Source organism: Amphiura filiformis, chromosome 9 (genome assembly GCF_039555335.1).
Source record: "Amphiura filiformis chromosome 9, Afil_fr2py, whole genome shotgun sequence".
Taxonomy (NCBI): Eukaryota; Metazoa; Echinodermata; class Ophiuroidea; order Amphilepidida; family Amphiuridae; genus Amphiura; species Amphiura filiformis.
In genome coordinates, this window is record NC_092636.1 from 47,455,008 (window position 1) to 47,469,594 (window position 14,587).

Below are 14,587 nucleotides of genomic sequence, written 5' to 3' on the forward strand. Positions count from 1 at the left end.
AAGGGCAATAATACTTTGGGTGCTCCGTTTTATTTCAATGCCAATGATAAGAAAATGGCAGTTGTTCCAAATCTACCTTACACAGAGTGGGCTATACATTCAAATTTTAGATATCTCTTGGACAAACATTAAAATTGGGTATCGTTATAAAAATGTGTCATAAAAACAAAATGGTAAATGCTAATTCCTTGATTTTTAAGTTCACACAAGATCACTAAATGGATATATCAGTTATAAAATGTTTTAAAACCTAAAAGGTTCAACTCGGTTCTTAAATAAAAATGGATTCATTTCTCTATTGCCCTTTTTTTTACTCACTCTGTATAAATCTGAGTTATTATTTCACTTCCGGGCCCATTCCCGGATGTCATTGACAACTTGAGTTCTTGTGCAATGGTAAAAATACGTCGTACAAGTAGGCCATAACCCGCCAAAAAGCCCCCCCCCCGACCTGCCAAATAAGCTCAAATAATCCTTGCCCCCCCCCCTTTTGCACGTGCTAAATTTTTGAGAACTCATATCTAGATAAAGTGCGAGCAGTAATTCAGTTGCATAATGACGTTTCCATAAGTTTCTAAGCCCTTTTTAGCGTCTTATTAAACATGTGCCCATAAATGTATGCCAAAAATCTTTTGCCCTCCATTTTTGACTTATCAAATATCTTTTGCCTGACCGTTGATTGTTTGTGCCGAACATGTACACGTGTATAACAGAAAATTGATTTGACAAACACCCCCCCGTCTTCATATGCTCTTTGATACCATTTTAACAAAATTAATTTTAATCTTCAATGTTATTATATTCATTGTGAATGGAAGTATCCTAATTCTTTAGTTCACACTATTTAGGTCAAAAACAATGACTTTTTTTGAAGGGGATTAAAAAATATTAATCCTGTTTTTCCAATTGAAACATAGCCCATTATCCTAATCCTAATTTAATTGAAGCGAACTGGTAATAAAAGTCAACTTTTTATATTAAGGATTTTTTGCATGACAATATCAAAGGTCCTGGGCTCTAGCAATAGGGGGGGTACACATTAATTTTACCTGGTCACCGAAACATAAGGACTTTTTAATTTTGATTGAATGAACAATAAAATTTCTCATAATGAAGTTTCTGATGTTTCTTCTGGAAAATTAGAAACATCTCAATAAGCATAAGCGTAGCCGTAGATCCCCGCGGATCATGGGGGATGCATTCCCCAATATTTTGAAAAGGTGGGGGGGGTATCCATACAATCAAACCCCAATTTTGACACCACGTGTGTGTGTTTTGGACCACATTAATAGCATGTTTGACCATTTTAGGTTACAAAATGCACGTTTTTGCGCGCTTTGCGTGCATTTATTAAATTTACGTGACACATAGGACCATTTAAGCTATAAAATGGCTAACTTTTCACAATACTGCTATGAATTCCGAATACGAAAAATAAAAATTTAACTGAAAGGTGCCAAATTTTATTTTAACCCACCATTTACCAATGTTATAAAATTGGATCAATGACCAATATAAATGCAAACCAACCCAGCTCTCTTGATTTTTGAAGAGCTTTCAAGTGGAGTAAATGGAGTAATCAACGACGTGCCCCACCCAACAACCTGTTAAGTGTTATTACCTTATTGGGAGAACAGGTTATTGGCGAGTTAAAAAATAGGCGAGTTAGAAAAAGGCGAGTTAAAATGGCGAGTTACCCCCTGCAGTGTTTTCCGGAAAGTCCACGCGGCGAGTTAAAATGGTGAGTTACCCCCTGCAGTGTTTTCCGGAAAGTCCACGCGGCGAGTTGTGAATTTCCGGAAAGTCCACACGGCGAGTTGTGAATTTCCAGGAAAGTCCACGCGGCGAGTTGTGAATTTCCGGAAAGTCCACGCGGCGAGTTGTGAAATTCCGGAAAGTCCACGTGGCGAGTTGCGAATTTCCGGAAAGTCCATGTGGCGAGTTGCAAATTTCCGGAAAGTCCATGTGGCGAGTTGTGAATTTCTGGAAAGTCCAAGATTTTGAACCAAAAATGCAGTTTTGGTCAAAATTCAAAAAATGATTATTTAAAAAAATTGATACCATTAATGTATTCTTTGACTCATGTCCGTTCCATATTATACTTTATCATATAAATAGATATCGGCCTTGATTTTAAATACTGCAATCAATAGTTATTACAAATACCATTAATACTGTACAAATTTGCTTAGGCATTATGTGTTTTGACTTTTGGCACATACAATTTGATTTTTTTTTTTCTGTGTGTGCAGTATGTCCTAACTATTTTTTGATGGTAAAAACAAAAGGATTTCAGTATCAGTAGAATGCACAGTACTAGTGACCACCACTGATGTTGATGAAAATGTATTTGTATGAGATATGATTAGGTTTCTTTTATATTAGTGGTTGCTTGTTTATCACATTTTGTTTATATTTCATGGTACATAAAATAGTTGAGTAATCAATCAATTGACTGATTATGTGTTGTGCCCCTTTGTGTTGTGTTTTTTTTTAAAAGTGTATAAAAAAGTTTTATGACTTTTATTTGTATAACTTTTTCGGATTTTATTTATACTAGAAGAAGAGGGCAGCCTATGCACAGGCGAGAGTAGCACTGCCTCTATATATTAATTCCCAAGATCATTGCAAGCCCGAGAGAAATATATATGATAAATGGAAACCGATTTTGGACTAGCAGCTTTAAAAAAAACAGTACTTAATACACTGTGACATTTTTATTTCACTGTTGGGACTTCATCATAGTGTTACTGTAACTCGCCACCGGGACTTCATAGTGTTACTGTAACTCGCCACTGGGACTTCATAGTGTTACTGTAACTCGCCACCGGGACTTCATAGTGTTACTGTAACTCGCCACTGGGACTTCATAGTGTTACTGTAACTCACCACTGGGACTTCATAGTGTTGCTGTAACTCGCCACCGGGACTTCATAGTGTTACTGTAACTCGCCACTGGGACTTCATAGTGTTGCTGTAACTCGCCACCGGGACTTCATAGTGTTACCCATGGGAATATCTAAAAATAGCCTGACTCTGTGGGGGGTAACTCGCCTTTTTAACTCGCCTTTACCTAACTCGCCCATATTGTAACTCGCCTAAAACATGCTCTCCTTATTGGAATGTATTACCTTATTTGGAATGCATATTTGACATCCTCTTGATAATACCGTATAAGAGTGCACTACACTAAATCCTTCCGCATTTGGTGTAACCCTTCATAGTTCCGGTAAAAAATAGCGCCTATGCGAAATATATCGGCGTCCCAAGGGAACCAAATTTGAGTGACTCTTGGTTGTTTTGATAAAAACGATAGAATAGGAGCTCAACATTACAAATCTGTTCAGAAAATGTTCCGAATCGAATGTACATGGGCAATAGGCCCTCGGAACAATATCATGGCCGGAACTGGTAAGGAGGCGAGAGTGTCGGCTGAAATTCGGGATGGCGCTGTTCAGGAGTTCGTATCTTTTAAGCTTGTCTCAACTTGTCCCAAAAAATCATATTTAAATAAAAGTTTAATCTTTATTTAAGACGTTGATTCGATCAAAATATTAAAAATGTTGTTACATGGGGTAGAAAAACAAACTTACTTTCTTGTATTTTCCCGTGTATTTCAATGGGACGATTATTTAGTGGTGTGCGCCCTTCGAAGACTCATTTTTATAGGCTATGGACATGATTAATACCTGATTTTAAGTGCCAAAAAGTTGAGATTTTTGTCTGAAACTGATGTCTTTGCAAAGAAAAAAGATCTGTTTTCTATTTCTGTCTACAAATACGCGATTTCATTCTTAAACATACGAGAAATTTGCTTCAAAACACAAGTTCCCGTCGAATTGACAATTTAAGACCGGGCTATAGAAATTGAGCTATTTTGGCCACAATATCATAGAAGTGGTCACTTTTGATTATCTCGGTGCAGAAAAATGAAACATCTTTGGAATTATGTTGATGCAAAATGTAATTATAAGATCAAAACTCAATTATAACCGTTTTGAAAATAATCACGGAACCTTTAATTGGGTCTCAATAGACATTTAAAGTCAAAGTATACTATATTACGGCCTAATGGTGGAAAAATGATGGCATTTTTATTATATGACCAAATATTCAATTCCCAAGAGAGAAATTTATCAAACAATTCTAATGATGGGGTTCTTAATTTTAGATCTTGCAAAATAATACACGCAACTGGGAAATTTAACATTTTAGGGTGTCAAATTGACGTTATATCTTCCCATACCCCCCCCCAATCTTTAGGCACATGCCTATTTGCACGTCCTTATATTATGCATGATATAAGAGTGGGGGGGGGGGGGGTGAAATGATGACATGTCGCTTTTCGGTCATGTTATATTTGTGATTGTACATATTTTAGTAAACAAAGTCACTTTCCTGATGTTAATGGGATTATAAATACAGTTTAACATGGTCAAAATGTTGTTTTGGCCCTTGAATGCCGAAAATTGCGAAAAGTATCATATTTTTCACCCAGTCCCAGCTTGTTTGGAGCCCTGTTTTATAACTTTAGAGCGACTAGCGATAAAAAGCAATTACACTTTTGTAGGATGTTGACCACTGATTCCAAAAATAAAGAATATCAAAATATTTTTTCTTAGAAGAGTGCACTACACTAAATCCTTCCGCATTTGGTGTAACCCTTCATAGTTCCGGTAAAAAATAGCGCCTATGCGAAATATATCGGCGTCCCAAGGGAACCAAATTTGAGTGACTCTTGGTTGTTTTGATAAAAACGATAGAATAGGAGCTCAACATTACAAATCTGTTCAGAAAATGTTCCGAATCGAATGTACATGGGCAATAGGCCCTCGGAACAATATCATGGCCGGAACTGGTAAGGAGGCGAGAGTGTCGGCTGAAATTCGGGATGGCGCTGTTCAGGAGTTCGTATCTTTTAAGCTTGTCTCAACTTGTCCCAAAAATCATATTTAAATAAAAGTTTAATCTTTATTTAAGACGTTGATTCGATCAAAATATTAAAAATGTTGTTACATGGGGTAGAAAAACAAACTTACTTTCTTGTATTTTCCCGTGTATTTCAATGGGACGATTATTTAGTGGTGTGCGCCCATAAGGATTGTGAGGTTTGTGGCATCAGATTTGATAATAGTGATGATGTCATTATCATAATTATAAGTAGATCAGTGGGTCATCCCTGGGTTCTAAAATAATATGCATGCAGGCTTCAATAGGTTGAGATTGATGGCCCGTTTCAGACCTATTGTTATAATATCATTAGCCATATGATATAAAACATAGGGCTCTACCAAGTAATATAACAACAATAATACAACAACATCAACAACAACAGACAAACAAACAAGTAAGTCATTTTTCGCCAACACTCAATGTTACTCATCCGTCATAAATTTAATTCAACATTAAAAACGCTCAGACGTTACTAATCATTGACAACGGCTTTTCATTTTGCCTAAAACCCACGTATTTGTTGATAAATAACATTAACTTTACTGCCTTTTGGCTTGGAAAGTGTGTTTTTGTACCGCGATATCCTTATACAGTCAATTATATCAACTCTTCATTCCAAATAAGGTAATACAAAAATTAAAGTCATTCCAAATACGGGAATAACAGGTTGTTGGGTGGGGCATACAGTAATTGTCCCACAATACACTGCAAGAAATTGAGATATCTATCACTCCTGTATATTGCTATATTCTTTGCTTAATGGGGTTCATAGAACATGTCCGTCATGCATTTTGAAAATATTAATCTCAAACTAATAATAATTTTGTCTCAATTTGGCAAAATGACAGATTATATGCCACTTTGAAGCAATGGGAAGGAATGCTTGTAAGCTATGGGTGGGGCACCTGATTGTTTACTCCACTAATGGCAGTGCATCAGGGAGATATGTATGTATATGGAGTACATTTTGTACATCTCCCATCTTTGGCCTTCCTCCCTTTCCCCAGTCAAAATGATAAGAAATTGGATTAAAAAAATTAACCCTTCTAAAAATTCCTTGGCCCACCTCCCCCACTTGGTACCGCCACTGCAAAATAAATATTGTAGTATTTACAAGTAAATAAATACGGGTCTGTGCAATAATTATAAGCCACTGGTGGGTGATGGTAAATAGGGGGGGGGGGTGCGACCATGACACATTTACAGGCCACCTTTTAAATGACACGCTCGTAAGGGATCGGATAGCAACGTTTGCAAATATTTTGTGGTACATGAGCAGATCAGACACATCAAATTGCATTTTGAACACGAGGAATGTCCTTCTGATATCAAATAATTTTGATTTTTTTAAATTTGCGATAAAATACAAATGTGCTCTCAGGTCCCACAAAACAATTCTGTGCAAACGTTACTATATCCGATTAAGGTGGTACCCCCTGATAAATGTTGGGACTAATTTTGCATTTGCGTACTTGGTGCATGTGCGAACTAAACTTTCATAACCTTTGATATTCATTGTGTATTGTTGCACTATTTTTAATGATAGCAATTATTAAAATATAATATTCTTCATGTTTTTGCTAATTGTCACGGTTTAGTGCAAAAAAGCCGTTCATGGTTAGCTAACGCTGGGCAAGAAAGCGTTTTAATTGCGTTTCAATTTATTTTACTTATATATTGTTTTAAGAATTTTACTTGTTTAAAAGGTGGTTCTACACCCCTGATAAATTTTTTGACTAATTTTGCATTTTTCTCAAAAAATAACTACACACTGGTAACAAAAGTTATGTATATATAGGGCAAGGAATCCAATTACTTCACTGAAATTTCAGTGATTCAAGACAATTGGTCCATTATTATGTGTTAAGAAATGAGGTACATTCTAGCGGTACCTCTTTTTATCATAAATAACGTACCGCTTGTCTTGAGTCACTGAAATTCCAGTGTAATAACTGGATTCCTTGCCCTTACAATATACATAAATTTTACTACCAGTGCGTTTTTCTTTTTTGACAAAAATGCAAAAATAGTTACAAATTTATCAAGGGGTGTACATGTAGTACCACCTTAAAGGGCTTAGGAAAACTATAAAAACTTTAAATATGCACAATTTCCTGCTCGCTACATGTATGCTTGCATCATTATTATTTACAAATTTGATACAAAACATTTGGCACGTGTAAAGGGGTGAAATGTTTTTTGGGCAGGTGGTGGGGGGGGGGATATTTGGCAACCTAAGGGGGAGGGGCCAAGCAGTCTTATATTTATACCGGTGATTGACCGAGTAGACACTGCGTTTTGCTTACAGTATTCCTGGATTATCATGATCATGGCCAATCAGAAGCGTAGCCAAGGAGAAAGCAAACGTGTTTTTAAAATAATTTTTAAAGTCCCCCTTCAGTTGTCTGGTTCCCTCTCCCCGTAGTTTGACGTAAACCAATCATGCCGGGGGGAGGGATCGCACTCTCCCAACCACGAATTCATTATGTTGATTTCCTATTTCCAAAGAAATCCTAACTGGTTTGCATTGCATTAACGACGGTATTTTCGTCTGCGTTTTAATATTTACGCGCATTTGATACCAATTTTATTTTGATACGTCCAAGGGACCGTTCACAAACACTTGTTAGGGGGGTTGATGCAAAAAGAAAAAGGGGGCCTTTTAAAAAGTTTTGACCCTCCCAAGGAGGGCCCTGGGAAAATTCAGTTTATATGCTTTTCTAGGGTTGACCCATAGTATTTTCATGTCAAAAAGGGGGCCCTGAAATTTTTTGAGATCTGAAAAAGGGTCCCAAAAATTTTCGCGATGAATTTGTTTTGCAACAGTTAACGGTCTCCAACATTAGCAAAACAGTATAGGGATTTTAAAGAGAAATACCCGAATTTCAAAAGTTGCAGTATGGTACCGAATTTATAGCACGGAAATCGTGGCGGGTTTTAAATGCCACAATACTTGCGCAATTATAGGTTAACATTGATCACTGCATAATACAACTTATGAATTTGTTTTTCTTTTCAAAACGTAGTTACTAAAATACTGAACGACAGAGGACTAACGGTATCAAAATGCACGAAAATGCAATCCTTTCTATCGTGAAGACTTCGTAAATTATACCGTAATTAACTGGCTTTGCGCTTCAAATTTAAAAGTGATGCCGAGGAAGGTGTCGAGCATTGTCATACATGTACATCGGGCAAAAAGTGGATTTAATTTTTACTGTGGATTCTGCAGGAGGGTAAGAATTCTGACGGGGGGATCCCACCAGGGGTCTCCACTGTTTAAAGCATACCAAAAACATTACAATACATGACAAAGAAGTTGAATTCAATACAAAAGTTTATTCGTCCTTTGCGACGGATATACAAAACAAATTACAATATAATTATATCTATCAAATTATACAATGAATAAATGATTTGAATAAGTTGAGCTGCTTACACTCGTAATGCAAGCTGTTTTGATTTAATATCAAAAAGCTGGTGCTTAGTACTAAATTAAGTACATGTGCATGTAAACCTGGTAAACTGTAATAAATTAACGTTTTCTCTTCCAAATTAAACATTTAATTGTTTATTCACTTCAAAGTAAAAGTGGGGCTTGTACCTGAAAGACGCGCAAATTGTGTTTATTTCTTGAAAGACGCGCGCAATTGTGTTTAATCTCTTAATGCTATCAACCTTTTTCAAATATATAGGTTGTGCAAATGTGACTTTTTTTCCAATGAAAAGAGAACAATAGCAAATTGTTTAAGGAGCGCTTCAAAATAAGCTGTAGAAAATGAGGTTTCGAAAGTTGTTGAGTACTGTACTTGGGCCTTAACAACCCAGAATACACATTTGGTATATAAATATAATTGAACGTGTCCGCATATTCTGGGTAGCCAAGGTATATACCTCTATTTCGAAAGTAGATTTGCTTGAATATAATGGAGGCTTATATAGTCCAACAATGATCGGCTTCACATAAGATCGCGGGTAGGGGTCAGAGTTCATGTGCAATCATTGATCTAGAAGCATTTGCGATGGACAATGCTTGGGCCAGACTCATCATACTCTTGCTTGCTGATCCACATCTGTTGGAAGGTAGAGAGAGAAGCCAAGATAGATCCACCGATCCATACAGAGTATTTACGCTCTGGTGGTGCAACGATCTTGATCTTCATTGTTGGTGGAGCAAGAGCGGTCATTTCCTTCTGCATTCTGTCGGCAATACCAGGGAACATGGTTGAGCCACCAGACAAGACGGTGTTGGCATACAAGTCTTTACGGATATCAACATCGCATTTCATGATGCTGTTGTAGCAGGTTTCGTGGATACCGGCTGATTCCATACCTAAGAAAGCTGGTTGGTAGAGGGCCTCTGGGCAACGGAATCTTTCGTTGCCAATGGTGATGACCTGACCATCAGGAAGCTCGTAGCTCTTCTCCAGAGATGAGCTGGATGCTGCAGTCTGCATCTCCTGTTCGAAGTCAAGGGCAACATAGCAGAGCTTCTCCTTGATGTCACGGACAATTTCTCTCTCAGCTGAAAAGATACAAGTGGGGATAACAATTGTTAACAAATTTGTCAAAAAATAAAATGTAAAAGGCAATTATTGTCTCATTGGTAATTAAATTTTCATTGGTAGCCATGATTTCTTGCAAAGGGGATGCGGAATCTCCAAAATGTGGATTTTTTTTTCAAAATAAATTTGCTTACACTAGCGCCCCATAATCGTCAAGTGTAAACACTGTGCCACCATCTAATCCAATTGGACCAAAGTCGCCAATAGTTATGAACTAGAGGTCATGAAAATGTCAAAAGTGAAACAAAAACAGGGGCGGAAGCGCGTACGCCTCTCGCCCAAAAATGCAACCAAGTATGCCAGTAATTTGAGGATTTCTGCATTAAAGCTTTAGGTACTGAGAAAGTTTGTAACTGTAGTGTACATATTATTTCCGAATTTGGTCTAAGTTGATTAAGCCATGTCACAAATTCAGATTATTATCAATTAGTTAAACATTTTGACAACCATTGCAGATTCTGAAAGTATCTCACCTGTTGTTGTGAATGAGTATCCTCTCTCTGTAAGGATCTTCATGAGGTAATCTGTAAGATCACGACCAGCAAGATCTAGACGAAGGATAGCATGAGGAAGAGCGTAGCCTTCATAGATGGGTACAGTGTGGGAGACACCATCACCGGAGTCAAAGACGATACCAGTGGTACGACCAGAGGCGTAGAGCGACAGCACAGCCTGGATGGCTACATACATAGCTGGTGTGTTGAAGGTCTCAAACATAATCTGAAATGAGAATATAGTATAAAATCGATTAATATTATTGCTTTTTATTCTAAATTGTAATAACAAATAAAATATTGTTCTGCGGCGCTTTAAGCCGAAAATATTCAAAACATTTGATTTTGGATTTGTGACCATTTTTGTATGATTTGTGACCATTTTTGTATGAATTGAATGAATATAGCCTTCAACAACCCTATTATTTTTTGCCCATCTTCTCGCGAACAAATTAAAGATTGGTTTCTTGCGCAAACATTAACTTACACAGAATCATACATTGTATAATAATAAAATGTTCTGATTTTTATCAAAAATTCAAGCTGTGTAAATTTTATAATCATTGGGCATTTTGGGGTGAAAGAAAAATAAAGTGCAAGCAGCGACAACGGGTTTATTTGAAAAGATTGTACTATCTGTTTGATTACACAATTCGATAACATTTATTGGGCATATAGATAGGAAGCAAATAAGATTACACATATCCAGGTCACAACTCACCTGTGTCATCTTTTCTCTGTTGGCTTTGGGGTTAAGTGGAGCTTCAGTGAGCAGTACGGGATGTTCTTCTGGGGCTACACGCAACTCGTTGTAGAAAGTGTGATGCCAGATCTTCTCCATATCGTCCCAGTTAGTGACGATACCGTGTTCGATGGGGTATTTCAGGGTGAGGATACCTCTCTTGCTCTGAGCTTCATCACCGACGTAGCTGTCTTTCTGGCCCATACCAACCATCACACCTTGATGACGGGGTCTTCCGACGATGGATGGGAACACAGCTCTTGGAGCATCGTCTCCAGCGAAACCGGCTTTGCACATACCGGATCCATTGTCTACTACCAAAGCTTGAACTTCGTCGTCACACATTTTGTTCTGTTTTTATGGGGAGTTGCTGTTTACGAGATGAAACTGTAATAACAAAAAAGAAACGAAAAATTAAGTTAAATTTTGAAATGTAAAATAAAATTGCATAAAACCAGTTAAGTAGAACACTGCAATAATTATGAGCGGGAGGGGGGGGAGTAAAATTGAGGGGGTGCAAAGATCTTTTGGCAAGCCGTGAGGAGGGGCAAGCAATTGTTGGCAGACCAAGAAGGGGGGGGGCAATTGGGACGCAATTTAAAAATTAGGTAATTATTGGACAGCTCCTAATTGATATTTTATCATTTAAATGGGATTATTCGCATGTTTGTGAGTTACTTTTCAAAAAACGCGTTCAATGAATGCCACCCATGTTACTCATTATTATGCTTACAAAACATTAAATGCTATTTTAAGAAATTCTTGCTTTTCATTTGTAATGTGAATTGAGTGGAAAAAAAACAAGTTCGAAATCATGAGTAACCATGGTAACCCCAGGATGAGTAACATGGTGGTGGGTTGAGATCAACCTGCTATAGAGAATTCTTCAGTTATGACGTCATACAGATATATATATATAATTATGGGGTGTTTCCCACAATCGAATTCCTCGGGCAAATTTTTTGACAGTAAAAAATTTACCATCGCAAGCCTTGCTGGCAAACATTGCCGTATATCTTGTCATGTGATGATTCACGCGTGGATTATTATAATACTCGTAGACATGTAAATGATGCATATATGGATTTAATGATTGCACACATTGGATTAGTATTCATGAAGCAAGTGAAGGTCGAGCACAAAATGAGCTACCTATCGTGATTAGGGACCGTTCACAAACACTTTAAGGGGGGCTGATGCAAAAGAGGGCCCTGAAAATGTTTGACCCACCTAAGGGGGGGGCCTGAAAAAAATGGCCACAAATTTTTCTGGGAAAATTGAGTTTATATGCTTTTCTATGGGGTTGACCGATAATTTTCATGTCAAAAAGGGGGGGGGGCCTGAAATTTTCGAGGTCTGTAAAGGGGGGCGAAATTTTTTTGCATCAGGACCCCCCTTACAAGTGTTTGTGAACGGTCCCTTATGTCAGACGCATAATTATGATCGCTGTATGACGAATCTAATGAATTAATTCATCAATATGACTACATGATTAATAACATGGCTCTTACATCATTACAAATTAAACGCATCATGCTATCTAAATTGATTATGTCGACTTACGTTCATGCGTTAGTAGGCCTATTAACAATTTTCATACAATTAACAAATTAAGGAAAATCTTGATTATTTGCCACAATTTGTATAAAAGATATACCAAAATCTGTTTTTGCAATTTGTCTCTTGAAAAAAAAGCGTTATTTCCGCATTCGTGTTCATGTCATGACCCCTGGAAACCCACCAGTATTTCGACACCACCAGACCATCGCTTGCCACGCCCACCCTAACCAGGAAGTAAGCATGGTAAAGGAGGCAATGCATATATTGCAAGGATACGGAAACCCGAGTGTGAAGTGCAGTGCAACAAAACCAAATGTACCCCATTATTTTTAGTTTTTTGGCCTTTAAATAAGTGTGATTTTTTAAGCCATCACCACTAGTAACAAAATATATATAAATATATATATCAATTTTTTTTTTTAAATCCAGCAATGAAATTTTGTACTCAATATTTTGTGTTCTGTATACATGTATTCCAGTCAGACTGTAAGTGGAAGTATCTTTTTATGCTGTATGCCCTACTACAAACATGTATGTATAGTACGGAAATTATAAAGACCTACTTGCATTGTTTCGCACATTTTGAGATGTTTTAATATAAATACGAAATAATTTGTGGATCATTTCAGCACGGTCATAGTCTCAGATTCTGGTAGATCATCATCTCACATATTTCTTTATAAATGCACCATTTTTTTGGTTAAATATTTCGTTAAATACGTAAAATATAAGCTTCATCTCTATCAACAGGAAACGTGACGCGTGGATCAAGCAAAAATATAACAATTTCCAAGTACACTATAATAGAATAGCTTGTCGGATTTCCGCATATATCCCATGTGCTAGCGATGGCGGTGAAGGCTATGATCATATAAAAACGCCGGTTTTAATACCCATGTAAATATATTGGGAAGTTTCTTTATTCCTAGATATAAACAACAACAAAATATACCCTAAACAACAATACATTTTATAACTGAATGAAATAAATCGTCGGAATCACTACCACCACCTGTGGATTGCGATCGTAAGAAAAGAAGCACAAGTTGTATAACTTACCGAAGTACAGCTTTTCCTGAGTATCCTTTGTGAAGTCACCAAACGGAATGGACGATTAAATACCACACAGGTCAAAAAATGCAATTCTATGTGAATGGGCTGGTGCTTAAAGTTGGGGGCGGGACACACGGGCACACTGTTTCTCCGACTAGAATTTCATTGTTTGTTCGGGTTGTTTATTCCAGTATAGCAGTATTTCAATTGTCATTATGCTAATCATGTCGCTCACCTGCACGGTTTGTTGCATTAGAGCATGGGGTATGACCATATTTGGTCATGAAGTAAAGACTGGCATGCCAGTGTGTAATGAATTATTCATTGGGCGTTCATGCGAAAATGGTTCGACAATCGACGGACGATCTATTCATCTGGTGGTTGAATGACTTGGCATGAACAGAGGAGTCGTATCTTCGCGTATTTTGAACATATCTTACTTCCTTTTACATATTTTAAGACATAGATGATTTTGGTTTCCCCTTTTGCAATATTCTCAAAATAACTTGATATAGACCAAACATCTAAAATGTAAACGCCTTTAATGCAACTGTTCTTTGGAATCTCCTCAATCAAATTAACTCAATAATATTAAAGGGTATAGGCCAAAAACCTATGATGTCGGGGGGGGGGGGGTAAGATAAAATACATTTCAAAAGCGTCCCACACGCCCACCCCCTACCCCCCCCCCGGCCGCACCTAGCGTCCCGGGCCCAGTGTTTCGCAGCCCGGAGAACGCCTCGCGATTTAATACTGATGCTCCCATATTCAGGGGCGTAAATCCATTTTTGAAAGTGGGGGGGACACAATGAAAATTATAAGTCATTGATACTTCGGCGCGACAGCGCCGCACGTCGCGGATCCGCGACGTAGGGGGGTGTCTGCGGGGGGATGTTCCGCCCTCAGAAGTAAGAAACTTTTGCAAAATGAAGACCTAATTGAAGCCATTTGGTGGACCATTTTGGCACTATTATTGTGTAAAATTTGAGCTTGAAACAGCTGAAAAATTGTGAAATGACGGCCTAACTTGTGGACAAGTCTTCACTAAAACAGAAGCGAGAGCGACCACTTGTTTATGTATACGCAGGGGGGTGTCTGAGGGGGGATGTTCCCCCCTGAGAAGTAAGAACCTTTTGCAAAATGAAGACCTAATTGAAGCCATTTGGTGGACCATTTTGGCACTATTATTGTGTAAAATTTGAGCTTGAAACAGCTGAAAA

At 37.6% G+C, this 14,587-nt stretch overlaps 1 protein-coding gene across 1 annotated transcript; it reads right to left on the reverse strand.

Annotated features, from left to right (window-relative positions):
* Positions 1 to 8,272: 8,272 nt before the first annotated feature.
* On the reverse strand, positions 8,273 to 13,531 carry LOC140161068 (actin, cytoplasmic-like). Its single transcript, XM_072184457.1, has 4 exons — positions 13,374 to 13,531; positions 10,734 to 11,141; positions 9,992 to 10,238; positions 8,273 to 9,478 (listed from the first exon to the last, which is right to left on the reverse strand). Exons 2-4 carry the CDS (start codon positions 11,097 to 11,099, stop codon positions 8,961 to 8,963), a joined length of 1,131 nt encoding a protein of 376 aa, XP_072040558.1. The 5' UTR covers positions 11,100 to 11,141; positions 13,374 to 13,531; the 3' UTR covers positions 8,273 to 8,960.
* Positions 13,532 to 14,587: the final 1,056 nt, after the last annotated feature.